The 16,901-nt window shown below is 37.0% G+C and overlaps 1 protein-coding gene and 1 long non-coding RNA gene across 2 annotated transcripts in view; one reads left to right on the forward strand and one right to left on the reverse strand.

The window, feature by feature from the left end:
• Positions 1–16,901, forward strand: part of PRDM6 (PR/SET domain 6) — a 75,264-nt gene that overhangs the window by 48,050 nt on the left and 10,313 nt on the right. The window contains exons 4-6 of the mRNA XM_032676666.1: positions 1,580–1,707; positions 5,245–5,369; positions 8,453–8,795. Coding sequence (XP_032532557.1) covers positions 1,580–1,707; positions 5,245–5,369; positions 8,453–8,795 — 596 coding nt within the window. The remainder of the gene's footprint in view (positions 1–1,579; positions 1,708–5,244; positions 5,370–8,452; positions 8,796–16,901) is intronic.
• LOC116781078 overlaps positions 1,405–16,901 on the reverse strand; it is a 30,192-nt gene continuing 14,695 nt past the window's right edge. Inside the window, exon 3 of the long non-coding RNA XR_004354765.1 lies at positions 1,405–1,493. This is a non-coding gene — a long non-coding RNA (uncharacterized LOC116781078). The remainder of the gene's footprint in view (positions 1,494–16,901) is intronic.

The following is a 16,901-nucleotide window of genomic DNA, read 5'->3' on the forward strand; positions in this document are numbered from 1 at the left end:
TACAAAAGAATAGGTCCTTGTTGATAATCGGCATGTTACCATATATAAAAAATGAACTTAATCCCTGGTATTGGAGTATTTGTTTGCCTCTGAGGACTCCCAATTTCTCTGACTTTATTCCACTCAGTGCATGTTGGGGTAGCATCTTACTTTTCCAACCCAGGAACATCTGGCCAGGTTTCACCTGGTCCTTGTCACAGACACTCAGGAACAAACTATAAGGATCGCCATAGACACTTGATTTCTCTGTCTCTCATGCTCTAACAGTGGTTATATTGCTCCTGATTACTCCCAGTCCCACTTGGCTAAAAGCAAAAGCTAGGTTGGCTCCTGAATTTGAGACTCTCTTGTGGTGGAGTAAAGAACTAGATTCTGATTCCTTTGTATGTTTTTGTGTAGATTGTTGGAAACACTCTTTTAATAAATCTGGAGTATTGAATAAAGTCTCATAATTTGTCAGATTATTCTCTTGATATTGAAATAGACATGCAAGGTTGTTAATTCGTATGCTCTAGAAATGTTCAATTCAATGTAATAAATGTGCTTCCTCTTTACATAGCAGAATTATTACTTTCAAGAAAACATCAATTCAGGTTCATAAAATTTCAAAAAGGATAGGGGCAGGACTGTTAAAGCAAATGATGTTCGTGGAGGGACAAAAGACATGAAGATGGGGTTTACTTCAGACAGGTACCTAGTAATTTAGACGCATTCGTGAATTTTGACAAAGTAATTGTGTAACAAGTAAAAATCTGCTGAAGTCATCTGCTTTTACTAGGATTAGACCTACCTAGATGACATTTATTAAGCAGTCAAAATGGTAGGCATGCATGAAACACTTATCTTTTCATTTCAGAGCCTCCAGAGCAACTTCATTCCTTGACTTCAGAGGGGGCATCCACTGCTAAGTAGAGACATAATACTATCTTTTTTTAAAAATTACCAGAACTGGCTCTCATGTCCTTATCAGGGATGTCATGTTTAGGAAAACAGTGATTCCCTCAGGACTGATTTCTCATTTACTACTTCAAAAAAGCTTCTCAAGGGAGCTTCTAAAGGCATCATCAACTCTCTTTTTCCTTTTAGTCTCATTTGTTTTGATATTATGAATCCTACAACTCCCTAACGTATCATGTGAGGTTGCTGTAGTACACACTCTTGCTGCGACTGAGATGTGAAGGAAAGGATACTTGTTTAGGGATTACTACTGCCCCTTGCTCGGATGTCCCAGCCATTTCAATGCACGCTTTACATCCAGATTTTCTTGTTTATCTGGCAGTTCATTATTTAAGGTCAGCTTGTCAAAACAGGTTAAATATTCTTTGGGAAACATGGTTACATCTTTGAGACACCACAAATATGTTTAATACAAAAAGATTGGCTTGATAAAAGAAATATGATAAACTTGTATCCCCCAAAAATACTCTTCTGCTGTTCCATGTAGATTTCTAAAAGTATCAGTACGCAATGACAAACTTCATGGCAATACATTCCTGGAAAAGACACAGAGGGACAAAGCAGTGAAAAATGATTGCTGATGATTTGTTTTAACTACTTGACCTTGTGACATCTCCCCCAGATATATGACCAAGATGGGACACTGCAGCACTTTATCGATGGTGGAGAACCCAGTAAGTCAAGCTGGATGCGGTATATTCGATGTGCGAGGCACTGTGGAGAGCAGAACTTAACAGTGGTTCAGTACAGGTAAAGTGTTTTCTGATTTACTCAATGATACAAAGTTTTACTGGAAGGTCAGGCTGTAACTGTCACCAGTACTGTTGCCTTTGGTTGCAAAGACAGGAGCAGAGTTATGGATGTGTTCATTTGGGGTGATAATAAAAAAAATTCAGCGTGAAGCTCCTGGGAGCCCGAGCAGCCCTGTGTCACTGTGTGGCCACCATGCTACATGGAGCCCTTTTTTCTGAATGATCTGATCAGAAGCAGGCCAACACCAGTAGTCTTCCACCCTTAATAGAGTTGTTCAACTTCTTTGTTGAACGCACCTGCTAGCCAACATTGCTAGTGCTTGTACTTCTTACGTTGCTGGCTGGAGAAAGTCAGTGTGAAAAAAAATGTAAAGAAATTATGGTGCATTTTACTTTGTACTTGCAAACACATCCAGAAAACCCAGACAACACATTACATAAATACATGATCTCAGCTATAAACAAACCTTTTGCCTCAGAATCAGAAGCGACCGCTTGGCCTTATTAAATATGGTAGGAAACACATCAAAGAATGCACCAGGCTTGCCAGTCGCAGTGAGTAATCCTGATTTTAGAAAGTGGAGTTTCTTTTATTTAGGAATAATCTTAAATTTATTTAAAGTACCTTTAAATATAAAAATAAAACATACAAAAAGAAATCTAAAATGAAATATATAAAGTTTGATTATACCATAGGGTTCCAATTTAAAAATGGTAAAATTGTTCAATTGCATTTTCAGCTTTTTTATTCTCTATCCAATTGACTAAATAATGCCACAGTTAAAAAATAACAATTCTATTTATACATTACAAATCTTTCATTATAGACTTAAGTATCTGCTATCTATAGCTAAAATACCATAGGATTTTAAATAAACACACTGGATAATGAATAAAGATTGCTGTGATGAAAGAGTATTTTTGTGGGTATCTTGTGGACTATTTCTCAATGTGTTGATGTGTGCCTGCACATATATACATAAAAATAAGAAAAAAATATATGCGTACATATATATAGACGACAAACCTAAATGAAAAGTGAGCATGAGAAAGTCATTACACATCTGTCAATATTAAGTGGATTTTACAACTCTCCTTTCATGGTGGAGTTTTTACTTAGAGTTCCCCCTGTTGATCTGTTTTCGATTACTTCAGATCTTTATAAAATGAACTACAAAAACACAATTTAAAAAACTGGCATCCATCACTGGTGACTGCATCCAAGTGTAAGAAAATAGAAAAGTTGGACACTGAAAAACCAGCCTAATTTTTATTGTACATGGACGTTCTCCTCACAGAAAGTCAGCTGGTTTAAATTCATTCTGTTATGATTTGTAATATCTAAATGGAATTTTCTTCAAAGTGCTCTTGATTGATTGACCCTTAGCTGAACGTTTTGTTTTTATTTTGAGGCTGACAATAATGTTTGTTGGCATGTGTTCTGCTTCAACTGCGTTGGGACGCCATGAAGCTATCTTTATGAGTCATCCAACCACAATACTAAGTACATGTCAGCAAAGGAAATATTATCCAAAAAGGGAAAAATCCCTTTGATGTACTTCAGCATGCAGAGATTTCTGCGAGTTTTGGAAGCTCTGCACACTTGTAAGGAACGGTGTACACTTACACATTTTTTTCCCTGCCTACTCCAAGCCTCACAGACCACCCATTGCTCAAAAACAGTTCTGGTCTTTCAGCGGCAAAGTGTGTCATTTGGTTTTAGCACATTCATTTGCTGGGCTGCTGTGTTTATCTTAAGGGAAGCCAAACTGAGAGATGAAATGTTACAAGGGTGAAGTACAAAGTAGACTCAATTTTTCTCAAGTTAAGAGATGCTGGTAATTTATAGCGTGGCTTCAATTTTCATTTTTATGTAACAGTGGAAAGAATTAACTTAATGTGTAGCTCTGGGAAGAAAGAGAGGGAGAAGAAGAGGAGGAGAAGGAGGAGGAGGGAAGGAAAAGGAGAGACACAAAGGGGAGAGTTTTTGTCAGATATTCATAGAAGGCTAAGAAAACCATTCTGCTTAGCTAGCAGTGCCCTCCTGAGACAGGGTGGCAGTAAGCGAGGAAAATAACAAGATAAATGAAATTTTTGCAGCTGCTAGTAAAATATTGAGAATCTGCACTTTTTTATTGATCTTTATGATCCTGTTGCCAAGAGCCACTTTGCGGTGACAAAATATGTTGACAAGTGCATATCTCACTGCCATGAAAAATGTGGTAGAAGATTCTCCTTATGTCTGCAGTGTTATACAAGGAACAAATTGCATTGCTACAGCCAATTCTTTATAGAAAGTCTAAATTTAAGGCCTACCAACCCTAAACACTTTTATCTTGAACTTCAGAATAATGTTTGTAGCAATTCTTCACTCAGAAAACTGGTTGAAGCCTAATTTTTTTTTTTTTTGGTCTATAGATGTTTTTCTGCCTTACATAAGCTGTTATAAAAAATGGTCATTTCTTGGTACTTTGACTGTATCATTTTGGTATGTAATCCTTCAGCAAGAGTGGACTGTTCTTCTTGTATATATTGAATTTCTATCCATCTCACAGGAGTGTGTTTTACTGTTCCATGGGAAGCATGAGGGGGAAAAGCCACTGCAAACTGATAACATTTCTCTTTTATCTTGAGCCTGATTCTAATCTTACACAGTTTTTGCTGCCATGTAAATCTGTTAACTGTAGAAGTATGACTCTGAAGCTATTTACATCAGTGCAAGATTAGAATAAGGTTCTTGTTTTTATGCTAAAGACACTAGGATTTTTCTCTTTTTTTCCCTCAATTCCCACTTCAATGGTCTAGAAATACCCACAGTCTTTTATCACAGGAACAATGTGATATCACGCTTATGGTAACACTAGTTTATATTTACTGAAGGATCATTGACATTACCCTCATGTTCCATATATGTGAAAATTTTATGATTGAATGTTCTGATTAACCCAGATTTTTTATTTCCCCTAAGCCAACAATTCTCAACAATCCGAGATCTCTCTTTTGGTGGTACATTGCTGTAATGAAAGGTCACTTCACACTACTTCAAACCTTTTCCTAAAGGAACTTATTCACATAAAAGAGCTGTTGTCTATTTTCCCCTAAATGATGTTAAGTTTAGCTTAGATGACAAATGCTAAACTGTTTAAACGGCTGTATTTGCTGAACTGTGTGCAACACTTTGATGCTTATAAGCATAAGCAAAATGTACCATTTCTAAAATCGCTTTGAAAAAAAATCACTTTGAAACTGACATTGCAAGAAAATATCTGTATTTTCTTAAAATCTTGGTCCTTTTAAATCCTCACTGTTTAACACATGCTTGGTAAAGTGCTTGTAAGGTCTTTGTTAGCCTGTGCAACAGGAATAAAATCCTTCTCTATGACAGATTTGGTTTTAAAATAATCAGTAACTTATTCATTTAGTAATCTGTGGAAATGCTTCCAAAACAATTAATTTCTACTATAACATTGTGTATGATAAAAGAAGAATGCCCTATTCCTAAATTAGGCTTTTTTTTTCTTTTTCTCTTGACTAGATCCAATATATTCTACCGGGCCTGTATAGATATTCCCAGGGGCACTGAGCTGTTGGTGTGGTACAATGACAGTTACACATCTTTCTTTGGAATCCCTCTCCAGTGCATTGCACAAGATGAAAATTGTAAGTTCTTCCTTGTATTTTTACCTGTGTAAGCCATAATTCCTGTTTCATGCCTATTCAAGTATATTCCTAGAGTGTTTTAGAGAGTGGCCCACCCCTTGAAGTGTTCAAGGCCAGTCTGGATGGGCCTTTGAGCAACCTGGTCCAGTGGGAGGTGTCCCTCCCCATAGCAGAGGAGTTGAAACTAGCTGAAGTTTAAGATCCCTTCCAACCCAGAGCACTGTATGATTCTTTGATTCTCTGATTCTGTGATGTTAAATGAAAGTGGTTGTACATTTAAAGCAAGTTGATACACTTAAGCTCTGCAAAATTATGGTATGAATCACTCTTCCACAGAAGTGATTAACTCTATTGTATTGTTAACCAATTTGCTTGATCCTCTCCATTGCTACTAGGTTTATCACAAGACACTCCCTTCCCAAAACTGTAATACATTGCAGGCCCAGAGGGCCTCTCTTAGTGATTCTTTGTTCTATTACCACTGAATATATTGAGAAAAGCTTAGACTGACTAACTGTAGAGGTTAGATCTTTGTAGTTAGATGCAAAAAACTGCTTCTCTAAATACAAACTGAGTGCAAGTAAACAGAAACGACAATAAACCTCCATTCCGTCCTGTCAATCCCCATTTCCATCCATTCTTCTAACCCTTCTCAATATTTTATTTTTAGTTGGCTAGGAGTCCTCACAAAACTAAGCATACAACTAACACAGACCCGATCTAGTGCTAGACATATTTGTCTGTAAATAGGAATGGGTGATCCAGGCACACCCTTCAGTTTTACTGCTTGTGTGTGGAACTTGATCAGAGCTTGCATCCATTTTGACAGCTATGTGTATCTATGTGGTAGAAGAAACCAATAATGGATGCCTGATTGACTTTGGTCTAAAGTAACCCTGTGACTGCCCACTCTTAATCAATTACACATAAGATGTATATTTTTGGTCAAGTACTTGGATACTTAAACAGGATGAACTGCTAGGATGAACTGGTGTCTTGTAGCAACTTAAATACTGAACATGCAGCAATAAAACAGCAAGATATCAGAGATTAAACTGTCAAAAATAAACATCTTTTTTCATCTTGAGTTTTCAAATCTGTTGGGCTTGAGAAAAGTTTAAAAGAAATTTAGTTACTGGCAGTAATATTTGCTGATAAAACTCATGCTCTGCGGTGTACAATACAGAAATATTATTTTTTCTTTCATGAGCTGAAGCCTACAAAAACTTTATTTGAAAAGGAAACATTATGGCTAAAATCTCTAAATATTGCCAGTTGCTATTTTGCTGAGAGAGAAATCGGAGTTTCAACCCCAGAGACACTAACATGAGTAGATGAAATTAATCTCTGACTATGGACCCAGCTGCATACGACTGAAGTGCCATTTAAACTCTCAGAGTACACCTGCTTATCTTCTGCACAGGGGTATATTCACCTGCACAAATTCTGCCTATATTCCTTAGGTCTGATCAGACATCTTGATCTTATTGCTTCTGTGGACTGTCATGAATACAATTAAAAGAAAAGAAAAAAAAAGTTATCTGCTTCTTGCAAGTGTGTTGGGGCAAAATGGAAGTATACAAATTGTTCCCTGTACAGAAGACATGTGGAAGATGTATTATATATTTGGAAACTGGTAATAGACAGCTCCACAGATGTAACTCTACTTAGAAATTAGGTTCTCAGATACTCCTAAAAAGAATAGATTAGGAAGGACCACATGTGACACAAACTAAAGAGCTTTTAATATTATGAAATTGGAACCATTATGATTGATGTAAGAAATCAGTATATAACTCTAAAGTAACTGGCATGATTTAAGATAGATATTACAAAATCATTAATTTGTATCACATTTTTATTGTACCTTAAACAATGTTGGATGATTCCAGCTCACAGCTGAAATTTAATTCTCATATTTGCTCTTAGAGATCTATCATTATGACTAACCCAAACCAAGTTGTAGTTTCTAATTAACAGTTCAGTACATGCTATGTACCTAGTTATAGACAGAAACACTCTGTGACAGTAACTACATAAGAGAACATAAATAGACATATATGTATAAAACATATTTAATTTAAAAATTTACATCAAAATATTATCTCATGAGATTGAGTGTGCCAAAATTCGAAAGCATTAGAAGTTACTTGGCACCGGTGACCTAAATTACATTTATTTTTGCATTGTGGTACAAGCATTAGCTCATACTTTTCCACAGGATCCTTGCTTCGTTCACATGGTACTCAAGGATTGAGGCAGCTATTCAACTTTCTTCTGCGTGTTTGACCTCCTACTTTCCTCATCGTGCAACATTCAAATTCAGCACTAAATCACTTCTTTGTGCATTTGTTGCTGAAATATCTGAATTCCTCATAAACCATAGTTAATTGAAGATCATAAGACCTTCATGGGACTAAAAATGATTTTCATAACTATTTTGTGGGTAGGAAACTGATGCACAAAGACATCTCTGCCTATACTTCGTGTTGTCTCATGATTATTATTCTTAATAGTATGAGACACGTTGAAGTCGCTGGCTTCTTGCTGTATTGGCAGTGTGACTATTTGTGACATGTAATAGCATAATATCCTTAGAGGCTGCCCTTTAAGACGATAAGAGAACTATTGCTGTAGTAGATATTTAAGCCCTATTGTATTTCAAGGCGTGTCCGAGAAGGGATTTTTTTTCCCCATGCTCTCAAAATTCATGCTTGTCTGCAATATAGCAGTCAGACATGCTGACTGCAATATACAGAGTCAGGGTATCACAAGTGTGGCAATGTTTTCTTTCAGATGACAATCCCATTGTGTAATAAATGAATATCACAGTAAGGCTTCTCTGGGTCCTTTCAGTCTAAGACACCCCTTTGCATGAATTTTCATTTCAGTGTCACAGAATCAGCACCATCCTTTCAGATGCAAGCCCACTTTTTTTTTCTTTCTGTGCATTGTTGAAATAAAATTGTTTAATTGTAGTGTCAAGAAAATGGATGTTGATATTTTTTTGGTCTCTCCCAAAACCGTATTAGTTTTAAAAAGGCATAAAAAAGATCTTATATACTTTTCTTCTTTTCTCCCAGTGAATGTCCCTTCGACTGTAATGGAGGCCATGTCCAGACAAGACACCCTACAGCCATTTAATAAAAGTAGCAAACTGTCCCCTGCCACTCCACAGCGATCCGTAGTATTTCCACAGACTCCGTGTAGCAGAAATTTTTCTCTCCTGGATAAGTCTGGGTCCATCGAGTCAGGATTTAACCAGATCAGTGTCAAAAACCAACGAGTTCTTGCAAGCCCAACTTCAACAAGCCAACTAAATTCTGAGTTCAGTGACTGGCATCTTTGGAAATGTGGGCAATGCTTTAAGACTTTCACCCAGCGGATCCTCTTACAGATGCATGTGTGTACACAGAACCCTGACAGGTAAAGCCCAGGCTCTCTTTATTTCTGTATCTACTGATAGCCAGATCCACTGCTTTCTTCTTTTATCAAGCTGTTATCATTTTCAAAACCAAGCCATTATTACGAGGACCCCATAATGACATAATTCATCTGCAGCTATGTGAAGTAAGCTGATAAAAAGTATTGCTTGACTTCACTATTTGTAAAAACATTTGGTGCCTAAATGTGCAGATAAAAGGAAATAGCTAAGGATATAATCTTGTTTTCAGAGTGGTACATCTGATGGAGGCAACAAAATAGAATGAAAATTTATGAATATCATAGATGGAAAAAATGAGGTCAAGATAATTAAAAGTCTCTCTGTCTTCCAAAGATAATCTAACTTGCTGCTCAGTGGCTGTCACAGTCATTTCAGGGTTCACCTATAGTGTGCAATGTGTATGAACTTAATTAAGTACTAAGAGGTAATGAATTGGAATTTTTTGCTTAGTACTATTTTTCTTCATAGCATGCAAACCCATAAATCGTACAAAGCTGTCAAAAGGAAATACCTACTCCACTAGTGATGTGGAGGAAAACAGATGCCACTTATTCAATAAACTAATATCCACACAGAAGAAAAATGTTGACTAGATACCTCAGAGTCAAAGTTGGTTTGAAAGTTTGTCAATACAGAATTTTATGGCTGTGAACTGAGGATGAAATTTAGCTGAACAAGTGAATTAAAATTTCAGGTACTCTGACCGGTGGCACAGTAAATATAATGGAACCATTATTTATGAATCAAAGTTGGTTTATTTGACAATTTTGATAGCTGGCAGGACAAAAGAAAAAAATCAAATTAATTCAATAAAAAAAGGCTGCCCGTGTTTTGTCTCTTCTTCAGCTGTGAAGATTTGAACAGAACAGCTGAATCCCTGGAAGGTTGTTCTAAAAGCAGCATTTAATTGTGAATTACAGTTAACAAAAATACTACCAAAAAATAGCAAAGAGCGAGTCTGTGCATGTGTTTGTATGCATGTCTGTGTCTCTTTGTGGTTATCTAAGTGTACACATATGCTTGTGTGATTCTGTGGGTGTGGAGGTACTAGCGAATAAATCCATTTTTCTGGAAGAAATGTAAAGCATGGGCAAAGATTCCATTACAAATCTTCATAAAAATTAAAGAATTGATAATACTGTGAATACATACGAGCCCTGTCAGCATTTTCCAAATTTTATGCTGGCCTTAGCAGAAACAAATGCCTTCGTGAGGACTTGCTAAAGCTGTGGGACACAACTACTAATTTAAGTGTTACAATGTAGAATATCTGTCTCAAAAGGTCCACATGGACTCTCATGTTTCCAGTATTATATCCTCAGCATACTGAAAAGCGTAAAATGGTGCAATAGTCCAGAAGAGTCTAGAGTCTAGAAAAGGCATGTTGTGAGGCTTCTCACATACTTTTTCAGTGATTCATCCAATGAGATATGACACCTAGATTTCATCCTTTCCTTTACTTGAGCCTGTGTCTTCCTTTACGAGGAATTAATTCAAAAAGAGTCTCACTTAAAGGGACTGTTCTTCATTTTAAGTGCCAGCTAAATATTCAATTTGCCAGAGAAAGAAAATGAGGATAATTTTGTCTTACTCTTAGATATTTCATCTCGGAGATGAAAGATCTTGGAGGTGAGAGATTTAATTTTTTTAATGAATTTTATTTATTTTTATTTATTTTGTCCTAAATATCTTGTGTCAAATAGTGTCTGAAACACAGACTGGATTTCAGATCTTCCTTCTTAGAAGTGAACATCATCATTAGTAGGGTACAGATTCATGATGTCTCACCATTCAGTCTCTCCCATGCTTTCAAACACGTTAGTTCAGAATACCCTAGAATATAGTAGGAAAATGATCATGCTATGTTTAAAGTCACTGCAATTCATACTATATTTGAAATTACCAAAATCACAGTTACTGCAGATCATAACTGCCCTAGGATCTGGGATCTCATATCCCTGGCTAAATCACTACGGGTTGAGTTTATATCATAGGCAGCTTTTTGTCTTTTAACAGAGATCAGTAAATTGCTTATTTAGGGATACTGTGTCTAGAAAAAGTTGTCTTAGTTTTCTTAAACATATTGCATTCCTCTAGATGAAAGTTTCCTTAAGAGTTGTACAAAATTTCCAGGAGACAAGAAAGTAAGGTATGATTTGTGAAAGAATACCTCCTTGCCAGCCTGAAGTACTGGATGCAACTCTCTGGTTTGTATTTTCTCAAGGATATCTGCAGCACCACTCCAGCTGATAAACAACTCCCCTTTTATTGTCAGCAATTTGTGAACACACCAGTCACTGCATCTTTGATGTGACTGAAGCAGCAGGGCCTGTCATCTCTAGGAAGTAACTTTAGGCTATCTGTTCTGGTTTGGTATTTGTTCTTCAAAAATGCTCATTACCTACAGCATGAGGTGCAGGGAAAACATCTTTGAATCCATACAGGAATCCAATTCATGGTCTGAAATCTGAGGAAAGCAAACCACTTGAGACTTGAGAATCCAAATAAAGATATTACAACATAGTTTCAGAAAGAATCTGAATGAGAGTAGACATAAAATAGGCCATAATATTCTTAATTCAACTAGGCAGTAAGAAACAAATGGTCCTATTTAACAGGCAGATAATATAATAAATAAAAATAATTTAAAAATATGAATCCAAAATAGGGGGAAATATTAAAATCATTTGCTGTGCTCTCTGTTTTAGTTTAAGATTTTTTATTTAAACTAACTTTAAAATATTTACTGTTTTACTTTTGTTTTACTTCTCACTTTCCACCAGATTTTTTAGCTTGTTACATTTTTAGGGCTTCTCTTTGAACTTAATGGTAGATAGGGGAGGTGGACATTTAAATCCATCTAGTCTTGAATTCTGGGACTTTCTGAGCCTTTGGGACTTTTTTTAAGCCTTGACTAGACAGAGGCACTTTGAGAAACTATTTCTTGAAGAAAAAGTCAGAAATCCATTTTCATGGGTTTTGTTGTTGTTTGTCGTGTTGTGTTTTTTGGTTCGTTTGGGTTTTTTTCATTTTGTTTTGTTTTATTTTATTTTTTAATTTTTTTTTTTTATTTCCTCCCTTCTGCTGCAGCAGGAGGCTTCTATTTGGGAGGCTCAGAAAAGGGGTAACCAAAACTCTTTATCATAGAGAATAAATTTAGAGCAGTTGTTTTTTGTTTTGTTTGGGGTTTTTTTGTGTGTGTGTGTTTTTTTTTTTTTTTAACAGCAGCCACTTTTCTGTTAATGATGCAATCTTTTTAAATGACGCAGCTCTTCCATCTCACTATGATCACCAGATTCAGAATAGGGAGATGGCTGCAGTTCCCAAGAGCTCTCTGTGGCACATTTTTATATGCAACATGTACATCTGTGTGATATATATTCTCATTGATTGCCATGTATTCAAGCTGATAATTTGAGGGAAAGTCCACTCTCTTAGTGTGTCTATGGCTGATATGGGTGTGATCTGGCACTCACAATTCTTGTTTACTAAAAAGGTATTATTACACTTATGTTTTGCTGTAGCAACTCAATGTTAAATTGTAAGCGGTTTTTAGGGTTCTTCTTTTTTTGTTTTTGTTTTGTTGTTGTGGTTGGTTTTGTGTTTTTTTTTTAAACAAGAACTTGATGTTACCAATTTAATAGGTCTTTTTCTCTAAGATTGTGGCTCAGTCCATTTTGTGTTAATATTTTTCTTTATAGGTTCTGTGTCTTTGACTTTGAGGTTCTCCCTAAGTCCATTAATTAATTTGAACATCTCCAAAACAGACTTAGAAAAAATAAATACTGTGAGCAAGCATTGTCTCTTTCTGTTTATTGAGTATTGCTCAATTAAAGTAAACTTTGTGCTGAATTTAATGCTTGTTCTTGCATAATCTTTTCATAAAGGTTTGCAAACTCCCAGTACTCAAAGCTAATAAGAATAATGGGTGTACAGAGCAGTAACTCTCTCTGACAGCTTCACATTTGCAAATGCTTCAAGTACGCCAGCTTTCTGGTTTTGCTAGTTTCTTCAAAAACATTTGTAACAGAGGATCCAGAGCTCCCAGTGGGTCCAGCTCTGCCATCCCTACTGCTGTTTGGTGCCTGAGGTGCTCGGGACAGAGCTGTGCTGACTAAAGGGAACACCAAGGCAGCAGGGAATGTGGAGTCCAGAGTCAGGGAAAGTAGCCCACCCATGGCCCAACTGATGCTAGGGATGTTTCTGTGTGCAAGTTAGCAGTATCCTGAGGTGTCACTTGGTTCTCTAGCCTTAGTTCAACTTGCTAGAAGAAGGCATTCCTCAAAAATAGCTTTCTGTGAGAATAACTGTGACCTAACTCCTCTGAGTGCATGTGTGCTCTTAATGCTGTGTGCTGTACCAAGGCCTGGTCCTGAAAGCCAGTGTTGGCACTGCTTCAACATGGCCTGCTTTTGTATTTTTGCAGAGGCTGTGGTGTGGCAGCCTTCCCCCTATAACAATGTGAAACCCTGTCCTGAGTTCAATGGAGTCCTGTGTCCCACGCCTTGAGACCCTGAAATCAATCACCACTTCTAAGCTCAGGAGCAATGCTTCCCATCAGAGAGGAAGTCAGGCAAAACCACCAGAAGTCCTGAATGGATGAACAGGGATGAACAGGGATGAACTGGATTAATTCAAAGACAAAAAGGAAGCCTACAGAGGATGGAACCAAAGACAAGTAGTCTGTGAGATATACAGTTAGATTGTCCAAGCAGTCAGCAATCAGTTTAAGAAAGCTGAAGCCATGATAGGATTCAATATGGGCAGGGAAAGGAAGAACAACAAAAGCTTCTGTAGTTATGTTTGTGATAAAAGGAAGTAAGGAAAAATGTGGGCCCTCTCTGGGCGAAGCAGGAGGCCTCATGACCCAAGACCTGAAGAAGGTTGAGGTAGTCAATAATTATTTTTTGCCTCAGTCTTCACTGGGAATTGTTCCAGTCACACCACCCATGTCACAGAAGGCAAAGGAAGTGACTGGGAAAATGAAGAATTGCCAGCTGTAGAAGGAAATCAGATTGGAGACCATCTAAGGAACTCGAAGGTGCACAACCCCATGGGACCTGATGAGATGCATGTATGGTCCTGAAGGAACTGGCAGATGAAGTGGCTAAGTCACTATCTATGGCTAAGTCAGTATCTATCATATTTGAGAAGTTGTGGCAGTCTGGTGAAGTTCTCACTGACTGTAAAAGGGGAAACATAAGCTCCACTGTAAAAAAGGAAGACCTGGAGAACTATAGCCAGTCTCACCTTGGTACCTGGCAAGAACATGGAGCAGATCCTTCAGGCAACTATGTCAAGGGACATGGAAAATAAAGAGGTGGCTGATGACAGCCAACAGGTAGGGCTTCAGCAATATTCCGACTCTAGGACTCCCAATATAAGAATAATGTGGATCTGCTGGAGAGAGTTATGAGGAGAATCCTAAAGGTGATCAGAGGGAGGAAGACAGGCTGAGAGGGTTCAGGTTTTTCAGCCTGGAGAAGAGTTCAGGGACATCATATAGCAGCCTTCCAATACCTATAGGGGCCTGAAAGAAAACTGGAGAGAGACTTTTTATGAGGGCATGTAATGATGGAAGAAGAGATAATGGCTTTAAGCTGAAAGAGGGTAAATTTGGATTGGATGTACGAAAGAAATTCTTTACTTTGAGGGTGGTGAGACACTGAAACCGTTTGCCCAGGGAAGCTGTGGATGCCCCATCTTGAGAAGTTGTCAAGGCCAAGTTGGATGGCGCTTTCAGTGGAAGGTGTTCCTGCCCATGGCACAGGGGTTGGAACTAGGTGATCTTTAAGGTCTCTTCCAACAAAAATCATTCTATGATCAAGTTGGTTTTTTAGTTCTTAGTTCTTAGTCCTCAATAAGGAGAAAAGCCCTTTCAACCACATGCCAGTCTCTCTTGTTTCTGCTGGTGCTTTTCGAGCTGTTTGTAAAGGAAAAGAATTATAGAACTGTAATTAACTGCCTGGTCTGTGAATGTTTCAATAATAGAGTTACAAGTATTCAGGAACTCGCTATTAAAGCAATTTCTCTTCTAAGAATTGCACTAGGATTCCATATGTCCCTTGAAAAGACCAAATTCACTTCTGAAAAGGCCTCACTAGAAACCTGTTCATCATAAGAGAAGTAATTTGAAAATTCAGTGGAAAATAATGGTAAGATTTTTCAGGATAATTCAGAGAATTAATAATTTAAGATATATAAAATAAATTTATAATGGGTAGATATATTTGGGAGTCAGAAGGTGGAAAGTATATTGTTTTAGCAGAGGAATAGTACAAGATAAAAAAAGCTATGCCACTTTTGCTTAACAAAAATCTAAAAAGTATCAATCTAAATGTACAGTTATCTGTCAGTAGCTGTTCCAGCCGCATAGATATGGATTTTTCTATTCTTCTCTATTCATATGCTTTGTGCATGCTGAGGGTTCTACATATCCTGCACAAAGCATTAGCTTTGGTGAGGCTCAGTAAGCTTCATATGGGAATATGTGTTTTGTACTGGTCCCATACATGATGTAGTTTCACCCAGAAAAAAAATCAACTACAATTGTGATAAAACTGTAAGACGGGAAAATGCATTACAAAGGAGCAAAATCATTCAATATATTTTCTAGGGTAGAGAGCAAAATTTATTCCTTAGTGTTTTCATTTTGTAAATGTGACTCGCAAAACTTGGAAAACCTCAAAATAAAATAACTACAAAACCTGAAAACTATTACATTAGAGTTGCTCTCTGAATTTCACTTTAAATGGTATATGTTCGTATAGTGGGCCACCATATAGTCAGAGACTGTAGGAGTAGAGTCTCTAGAAAAAGATGGTGGATCATATCTTTCAGTAAAACTAGAGAGCTGATCAGTGATGCAGGGGATTAATGATAACAGTGTAATTCCTTCGACAGCAGAATTTGCTTCTAGGTAAGTAGGTTTCCTATCTGCAAGCTCAAAAAAAAGATGTAGAGCTAAAAAAATATGTAGCTAGGTGATTAATAAAAAACATTAGAATTGCTTTTGGTGGCTGTCAGAACATCATTCTCAACGGCACATTGCTATACATCAGTTTAGCTGTTCTTAAATGTAACTTAAAATTACTATCTGAGAAGATTTTGATTCACAGGATACCTTGAAGCTCAGAAGGTATGATAAATTCTTGTTTATTTCAGTGGAAATTAGTTTTTCTGAGCTGGGAGTGCATTCAGTCTAGCAGCGGATCTTTGAAAGTACAGCCTACGAAGACCAATATTTCTGTCACTGTGTCCCTGTTCCTTCTGTCTGCAAACCTCTGTTATAAAGAGGTCACCATCTTAATTCATTGTCCTGGTGCAGACCAAAGTGATGGCAGAAGACATAACTGCTACATCAAAGGCAGGCGTGATCTGCCCATGTCAATGTACTCACTGAACCGAGCACTGCTCATGTTCAGTCCTTCTGCACCACTTTCATTTTTTTTGAAAACAACATATTGATTTTATTTTCTTCCAAGAAAAATTTCTAAGCACAGTAAAATGGTTACCAGAGAACAAAATGATAAGTTTTATATTTGCTGAATGACTATTTTTGCTCTTGGAAAAATAGTAGTATCCAAAAGTTGCCAAAAGTTGGCATACTTAAATCTGCATTTGCAAAAATTAGAGCATTTTTAAATGTTACAGTATTTGAATGCATTTATAGGCTCTCTTTTTAAAATGAGCTTTCTCTAATGTATCTTGTATCTAAGCTTTAAAAAAATTACACATTTTTGTGTTAATCATCACTGCCTGTGTATAAACTGGAGAAATGCATCCCCTACAAAAAGGAGGGTGACTTCTTTAATATTTTTTCTCCCAAGATGTAGATGAATGGAAACAATATAGTCAGAGTGATCTAGCAATAGGTGATTTCTTACAAGGCTTGTTTTCTGGAGCATCAGCCAGTGAAATGTATTGAGTACTTTGTAAAGAATCCATTTATTCTGAGCCAATGTAGGGGGTGAACCCATATTGCCTGACATCAAAACATTCAGTTACAACTGGTTTGGAATTTTGACTGTTTACAGAGAAGTTACAGTGTGAATTTTCACTGTGTGAAATTATTCACATTGACTGTT

Source organism: Chiroxiphia lanceolata, chromosome Z (genome assembly GCF_009829145.1).
Source record: "Chiroxiphia lanceolata isolate bChiLan1 chromosome Z, bChiLan1.pri, whole genome shotgun sequence".
In the NCBI taxonomy this organism is placed as follows: domain Eukaryota; kingdom Metazoa; phylum Chordata; class Aves; order Passeriformes; family Pipridae; genus Chiroxiphia; species Chiroxiphia lanceolata.